We start from the raw sequence: 8469 nt of genomic DNA, 5'->3' as shown, positions 1-8469 counted from the left end.
ATTGGTCTTTAATATCAGGATTCAAAATATTGTAAATGGTGTGCTTTCATTATTTTATGAGTTCACGTCAGGTAGGTTTTTGTTTCTTCTGGGCACTTTGGTCATGTACTGACATGTATAGTATAATGAAATAAATACTCTTGAAATACCATTACAGCATGATGCAGTCAGGTTAAATGGTCAAGACTAGCTTGAGGCCATGAAACACTAGAAGAAGATTGTGTGAAATGTGCATATTTTTAACAGTTCACAGCAGACAAGATATGTGCATTATTCACATTGAGGTGGCAAAAAAATGGAAACGCATTTCAGAAGCATTATGTCAAGCTCTCTGGGACAAAAATATTACCATCAGTGCAGAGGAAAAACGGAAGCATGTTCTGTCTGCTTCGTGCTGCTCCCAAAAACTAGCCTCCCTGGTGGCTGAGTATTCCTTTAGCATATAGAAATATTCAGATGGTATTTTGCCAGCTATGCTGGCTTATGATAACTCCATCTCCAATCCTGTCGCAGGCTGGTTGGACAGCTGAAGAAGGACTAGTGAGGGATCTGTCACATTCTAGTGCTATGATATCATGGTAGAAGACATTAGTTACTCCAGCTTAACAGAAATTACTCAAGGCTTCTCAATAATGTACTGAATTTTGCTAAACAATGAATGAAGTGGTCACAGTTGAGCCAGACCAGGCTGTTAAGAGAGGTACCCAGAGACAGAGGGAGGGACAGATGGAGAAGAGAGCACCAGGAAGGAAGTTTGGAAGAGTCAGGCTTGCTGCCACTTCTGCCCATTGGGAAGTGATACTGAGGGCTGTTGCTGATGCAAGAGGTCATGCTACATCACAGCAACTGGCATCTCTAAGCCCCAGTTCTTCATTCAGTGTCCCCCAAAGTGGCCTTGCAACCTCACATGGCTCTGAAGCTGTCACCACCTATGCAGTGACAAAGGGGTGTAATACCACTTTGTTTTCCCTGCTTAATAGTGTTTAAACACGCTCACTTACAGAAAAAGTTTATCTTTCTTAAAGATAGCTCTCCTCATGCTTTTAGAATTATAAGGAATTCCCTTTGATTGAGTATAGCCTATTTAGCTGTGGTTTTAAATAGCTCTCATATACCACTTTATTCTTTGAAAAAAATGTTAGGCCTCATTTCTCAGACTGAAATACTGAGATCAGACAGCTGAGAACCCTTGGATTTCAGTGACAGAAAAAATACCAAGATCTGGATATGCAGCAATATTTGTGACCTCAGCTTCAGCTGGTGCAATTGTAACATAGCTTTATATTAATTCCAGTCTTTGACTCCTGCAAAGATTACCAATCTTAATGCCGACTTCTGTCATGTCAGAAGCATATGTGAGCTGGGGTAGCTGGGCCCAACTCAGTCAACTAACTACACAAGTCTGTAGTGTCATCTCCCAGAGATGTCAAAGATACTTAGATATGTTTAAATAGTAGGTGAATAGAAATGTGATTAATTATGTGCTGAAGCATCCAATGTCTAGGTTACTTAAGATAAAATATGAAACTTTTTTATTCCTTTACAAAAAAATTGAATTCTAGCAGTAAATGTATAACATTTAAATGACAGCATGAATGTTCCTAATCATAGTTTTTAAGACACTTACTCTATTTAAAAGATACATACAGTGTAATGCCATTAAAATGTTAAATAAGCACTTGGTAAAGTTTATAGTAAATGAAGCAAGAAAGCTTGCTGTTAACTTTTATTTTTAAGAGTTATCTAAGATGTATCAATGCATACATATTTTACATTGGTATATTTAGGTTTTGATAAACTGTCACCATAAGAATAGTGCAGGTATTGAGAACATCATAACTTCAGAAGACTGCAAGTCTAGAAGTGTATGTCACATACCTGGAATTCTGGACAGAATAATACCGTGCATCCCACACAAACAGGTATAAAAATGTGGAGGCCCCACTAAGCTTTTAAAGATGCACCTGGCCAAAAGAAAAAAAAAAAAAAAAAGAAAAATTTGTCCTGAGGGTAAACATCATTCATTAATAAAAGGAAATATCCTGAAGCCAAGAACTTGCTACTAAACATACAAGCAGAATAGTTACTTAATTAAGAAATTATTTGCCAGCTATGTTTTAAGGTAGAAGTTAACTGTTAAAATGAAAGAATGACAATGTTTTGCTTATGGAAGGCACACAATCCCAACCATAGTTAACATGCTTTTTCTTGCTAGAATTAGATTTTTTTTCTCAGTAAGATTTAGGGGCTATGTAAGATTTATTGTATCTATTTCAGTTAAACACTATATTGTTTGTATTCCCTAAAGGGCAAAAAATTGCCTTTCCATTCCTTGCCTTAATCAAAATCTAAATATGTCAGTGTAAGCATGGAAAAATAAAAATGGCTGAAGGGAAATAAACATCAACTCTTTCCAACCTTGAAAGATGATTCCTTCTTAGCTGTAACTGTAGCATGAATAGCTGTATCTGAGCTAGTTTCAGCTTAGGTAACGATGAGCAGCCATACAATACGTAGAGTTGCACTTCAGCCATCCTATTTCACCAATTTAGCACTAATTACTGGCAAAGATGAAAAAATAGAAAATGGGGTTAGAACCATAGCAAATGGCTTCAGCATCCAGCTGCGTTGTCCTACCAGTCCCTCATGCCTATTTAGAGCCAAAGCTGCATCCTTTCCCCACAATCCCCTCAGCTGCCATGGCTGTGACTGTCATAAGTGGGCTGAGCTGGTGGACACTTAGGATGGAAAGGAAGACAGCAGTGAGCATTGGGTCCTCTTTGTGTGCATGTAAATGCAAAATGATGGGTCCACTGAACAAAAAAATGTATGTATTTCTGTGGAAAAGAGCTACTTGTTCAATATGTTCATTTGTAATGCAAAAAATTTCTGTGGATATTTGAAGAATTAGGTGACAAGCTTCAATCACTGGTAAAAGAGAACCTTCAGGATCCATAGCCACCTAGCTTAGACTTTGAAGGCATCATACTATGTGTCAGTCCTTGTTCTCTAAAACTATTACAGTCTTTGAAAGGATAGGTGTGACAGACAAGCCTGGAGAAACTGTATGACTTTCAGACTGGTCTGTCTTTTTTTGACCTCCTCATGCTGGGCAACCTCAGCAGCAACTGAAATTTCAGTTGGACCAGTCCACGGCACAGTAAATATCTTTCTACTACAATAGTAACAGGAATCCCTCATTATGAGGAGATTCATTTAGGTCTGAAAGACATGGACTGTGATGGTGATGTTGAAAACATGATACCTGCTACCAAAAGCTGCCTTGGCAAAGCATGACTGATGTGCAGAAGTATGGGGGTGAAAGGTGTGTGGTTGTGGTGGGAGAAGAGAGCGAACGTAACTGGGCTGGTGGATAGGGAAGTGGGTTGGGGTGAGAACAATCATCTCCTATACATGTGCAAGTATGGATGAGGATTTCTGTGTGGGACTAAACCTAGAATGCGTGTGCATAGCCTGAGGCGGAGGAGCTGAGAAGGGGGAGCCAGGATTGCTATTCTTCCCCTTTCTTCTTTCTGTCTGCCGGCCCCTCCTGACACATGACACCGATTCTCATAGGAGCTTGCAGCCCAACTACTCCCTCCTTTCCTCACAGAGCATCCAGCACAGGCAGGACAACACAGCTGCCACCAAGGCCAGAGCAGCATCCTTCATCTCTGCAGAGCCTTTTGCTTAGGAACATCGAGGTAAGGACTCCCTGCCCTCTCTGTGTCTGTGGGCACCAGAATTCCTGTCCTAATCTAGCAGGAGCTGAGAAACCCTGCAGACATGGCTGCGTTAGGTACTTCTGTGAGATGCTGTCTTGGCAGGATCATACTTGCCACTGAGCTGCCTTTTTACTATGCTTTGTGCCTACCTGGGGAGAGCTTCCAGGGAGATGATAATGAAACTGAAGTGGAGCAGGATTGACTTGTCAGTCCCTGAGGAGCCTGTGAGCTCCAGGTGTGTCTGTGAGCCCAGGACAAACAGCCCCTGCAGAAAGAAAAAGTCCTATCGCTAAGGAGCTGTCAAGCCTGGGTTCAGCACTCTGGGCCCACATGTCCCCAGGGTTGCCCAGCAGGTACATTCATACCTGGACAGCACCCTCAGGCCATGTCTGTTCCTCTGTAGGACTGCTGAGGGCAGAGGGGCTATGATAGCAAGGAGACATATGCATGACCCTCAGTTCTTAAGTAAAGAGAACAGAGAAAAACTTGGGTATGCCTCTGTACCTCCTTCTCTCCATGCCAGCTCTGGAAAAAGCAGATTTAAAAAAAACACCCTTGTGAATTACACTTGGGATTCACACTGCATCCACATGGCTACAGCCAAGGTTACGGCTTCTGAGAAGTGCTGGTTGTATAAACACTACCAGGTGGTGAGGGAGAACTAAAGTATGTTTGTAAAATGTCTGTCTCCAGTTTGTCGTGTGCTGGAACTATATGCACTATGCTTGAAAATCACTCCAGTATGTGTCTGTTTATTATTTATTACATGTCTTGGAGAAGATCTTACCAAAAGAAAATAAAATCAGCTTGTCTTTAGGGACTATTATTTTAAAATACAGCCTGCTAAGCAACCTGTTGAAGCAAAATTGAATAATGTTTTGTTGTCCTCGTACTGCTGTACTTCTGCTTTATTATTTGTGTCATTTAGGAAATAGAAACCAAACAAATGAAGTTCTTCAGATTCTGGTGGCTTTTGTGGATACTTGAACACCATGAGTTTTTAGCAGAAAATCTAAGGGAAGAAAAAAGATATGGAATGAGAAGACCAAAACCTAAACACATTCTGTCAAATACCATAGAAAAATATCCCAGCCCAAGTGATAAAGGTGAATATTGTCATTTCAAAACAGGTGTGGGTTTTTTTCCCTGATTAATTTATTTGGATTCTGGACTACATGGCTAACTTGCCCTCTAAGATACTGCTTATAATCAGCCAGGTTTGCCTCATCCTACATTTTCATATACCTTATTTTTGCACTTTTATCTTTTTACACCCATCTTTTCCCTCCCCTTTTGTGTATTTCAGAAAAGGAGATTACTTCTGGGCTTTTTTATGATATAGCTGATAGCCTGTTACTGTCACAACAAGAATAATAGCCCATATAACTGTATTTCTATAGAAGTAATGTCATCAGTAGTTCAGAAAATTAATACTCTGTAGATCCTGCTTTTGGAAATTTTTATGTCACTCAATGTGAGTGTCAGTACCAGGGACAAAATTCAGCCCTGTCAGATTACATTTCAGGGTCTTATTCAGTAAGATTAATTTTCCTGTAGATGACTTCCACCTTCCCAGTCCTCATCCTGGTAGGATATTCAGTGAAATACCAGGCAAGAGGACAGAATGAATGTATATAACCACTACAACATTCCTCATTTCATGCTGCATGACATTATCTCACCTTCAGATTCTTATTCCTTGGGGCATCTGTTCTGGAGCAGATTCCTTAGCCTCTATATGCTCTATATTCACAAGGGTCTCACACTCATGATCACAGATGTTTTCAAAAATTTCTGTAATTGCACTCCCACTTTTGAAGCCTAAAATACATGTAAGGATAAGGGTAGAATGAGATTTAGTATGAAATCACTCCACTCACCTACCTACCTATTTATTCTAGATGAAGACTGTATTCTGGAAATTGCTTTTTTACTGGACAGCTCCGAAAGTGCTAAGCACTATAATCATGAACAGCAGAAAAAATTTGTACTGGAAACAGTAGACAGAATGAAAAGTCTGCATCTTAGTTCTGGACGTACCCTTAGCTGGAGGATGGCCTTACTTCAGTACAGCAGCACTGTTTTCATAGAGCAAACCTTCCATGACTGGAAGGGTCCTGAAGCATTCAAATCCCACATTGTTCCCATCACCTACATAGGTCATGGCACCTACACAACTTATGCTATAACTAATCTCACACAACTCTACATGACTGAAGGGACTCTGGGTAGTGTGAAAGTAGCCGTGCTTTTCACCGATGGAGTGGACCATCCAAGAAACCCAGATATTTTTGCAGCTACAGCTGATGCTAAACACCAAGGAATTGTATTTTTCACAATGGGAATGACCAGAGTGGCTGAGGAGGTTAGCAATGCTGCCAAGCTCCGGCTCCTGGCCAGCGTCCCAGCATCCAGGTTCGTTTTCAACCTCCAGGAGAAAGAAACGGTGGAGAAGGTTCTCAAAGAAATGGTATGTATGAGAAAGAATCTGAAATAGTTATAGGAACATATGTAAAAAATGATCTTATTTCCAGTATTTTGAAACACTTATGCTATTGAAGAAACCTGTACTTTTTACATGTTAAAGTAGCCTGCTTATTAATAAGATGACTGTGCCAAAGTACAGGTTTCCTTTCTCTCCCCACCATTCAGATCTTGCCAGCCAAAATATTTGAAGTTGGAAACTGATTTAGACTGAAAGACCTGTTGTGGATTTATTTTTATCTCTGTTTTTCCTCCTAAGGTATTTTAAACCTGCTTTCGTAAAAAAAAAAAAAAAAATTTACATCCTAGAGCTTTCTTCTGTAGCAAGTAGGAATGTGACATTGCCTTTTGTACCAAAAAAGATGCAGCTCTTGCAGAAGTGAAAATACATTTGTAGACCTCAATGGAGATATGTCAATTTAGATAAAATCTGAACTTGGCCATAGACATCTTTAAATTTCCATGGAAAACCTACCACATAATCAAGATGAAATGTGTAAATTGAGCTTGAAGTTTTGCTTGGGTGCCTCTTTTCTGCATGTGAACTTAATTTATAAAAAACATTCCCTGCCAAGTATGGACAATAGAGCCATCCTCTAGCCTACAAATCTGGTGACACAGGCTGCGGATGAAGTCCTGATCTGAGCATGCGTAGATATAAAATAGAAATATTAATAACAACCAGGAGACTTCTGCAGTGAAACTGACACCTAAGTCATCTCATACCGGCACAGAGTATGCACACAAGCTGGCCTTCCTGTCTGTCTGTCCTTCACTTCAACAGCCTGCCACTCTGCATCGGTTTCCCTGCATATCACCCTTCCTATATTCTCTGGTATTACCAGTGCTTTCTGTACCACAGCAAACACCTCTCAAATGACTAACCACACTTTATTTTACCTGTTCCAATCCTCAGGTGCCTTCTTTTGAGAACACAGCTGCTGTCTGGTTTAAATAATGGCTTTGGCATAATTATATGTGCATACATGTGAATTTCGGAGATGTGTATTGCATTACTGCTCATGAACACATTTATGTCCTCTCAAGAGACTATTATCAACCAGTTGTGAAAAGTGGGAGGAATGCAGTCTATGTGGGTGTTTCAGCTGTAGAGATCTTCTAAAAATAACAGCTAGTTTGATGAGGATAACTTCATGTGATCAGTGTCAAAGTCAAATCTTTTCTATGGTGTCCTTACTGTTCTCATTTTGTGTGTGCCTAACAGGATGCGTAGAAGAGCTTCTGATTTTCTGAAGTGTAGCGTATGTATCATTCACTCCTACTAGAGAGCTGCTGCTATTCAGCACTTTGGAAATAGTGTCATTTCTGGGTGCATTGTTCCCATATACCTAGCTAACTATGTTGGTTTAGGTCTGTTTACCATTGTAATTTTAGCAAATTATGGCTGGACAAGGAGAGTCAGTGATTTGTGCAGTCTACAATCTATAATAGGAATTGAAACTATTTAAATTATTTTTTAGAATGGAGAGATTGCTAGAATGCTTCTCAGAAATTAAAGCTTAATTAATGTTAGTTAATAAGTTAATTGCATAATGTAATTAACTAGCTGCTGAAGCAATTTATTTTAACATCTTTCAGTGTCCTTCCTGTAGAGCTAGATTATGACTTTAAGTTTCTAACATTGTTTTGAATATCTATCTTTACAGAAAGATCTGGCTGAGGAAGAGGTAAGCATTTTTTTTCCTGTACAGAAGTACTGCTTAATATAGACATTTACAATTATATGGAAACATAATTCAAGAAAACTGATAACTCAGGAAGTTGGTTAAATATTAATATAATGGGTTTGCCTTCAAGTGAAATATGCTTTTGCATTTGCAGGACAGAGCTTTAATTTGCTATCCTAATGTCATTTACTTTCCCTCCTTATTTTCAATGTTGAAAAAGAACAATGTGTTCTGAAAAGAATAATTCAGGTTAGCAAGAATTTGCTGATACATCTCGGCACGTCTTCCATCAGACTCAGTGGATAAGAAAACAACACAGAGCTAAATGTGGCGCAGTTCTAGCCCTTAATGCTCTTCCTATGTAATAGAGTTAAAAAAGGGGAAGGAACTCGAACAAAGCTCCACCATCGCACTTTTCCAGTTTGTCCACGCTGTGTCACCCTGACTGCAGGCATTGGTAGGTCTGGCTGCCATTTTAGGGGGTAATACAGTTAGCTTTCCTTTTAAAGGTGTTAGTCCTGCTTAAGGTACAGTTATCTCAGGCAAAGACTGTTTTGATGAGCAGCTCCAGG

General features: G+C 39.7%; 1 protein-coding gene across 1 annotated transcript in view; it reads left to right on the top strand.

Annotated features, from left to right (window-relative positions):
- Positions 1 to 2494: 2494 nt before the first annotated feature.
- Positions 2495 to 8469, top strand: part of LOC104158104 (collagen alpha-1(XXVIII) chain-like) — a gene marked incomplete at its 3' end in the record, with an annotated part of 36771 nt that continues 30796 nt past the window's right edge. The window contains exons 1-4 of the mRNA XM_009695669.1: positions 2495 to 2590; positions 4654 to 4831; positions 5627 to 6195; positions 7877 to 7897. Of these exons, the coding sequence (XP_009693971.1) occupies positions 2495 to 2590; positions 4654 to 4831; positions 5627 to 6195; positions 7877 to 7897 (864 nt within the window). The remainder of the gene's footprint in view (positions 2591 to 4653; positions 4832 to 5626; positions 6196 to 7876; positions 7898 to 8469) is intronic.

This window comes from Cariama cristata, unplaced genomic scaffold (genome assembly GCF_000690535.1).
Source record: "Cariama cristata isolate BGI_N322 unplaced genomic scaffold, ASM69053v1 scaffold17042, whole genome shotgun sequence".
NCBI lineage: Eukaryota > Metazoa > Chordata > Aves > Cariamiformes > Cariamidae > Cariama > Cariama cristata.
Note: the sequence above shows the minus strand (reverse complement) of the source record. Positions and strands in the feature narration are given on the sequence as shown.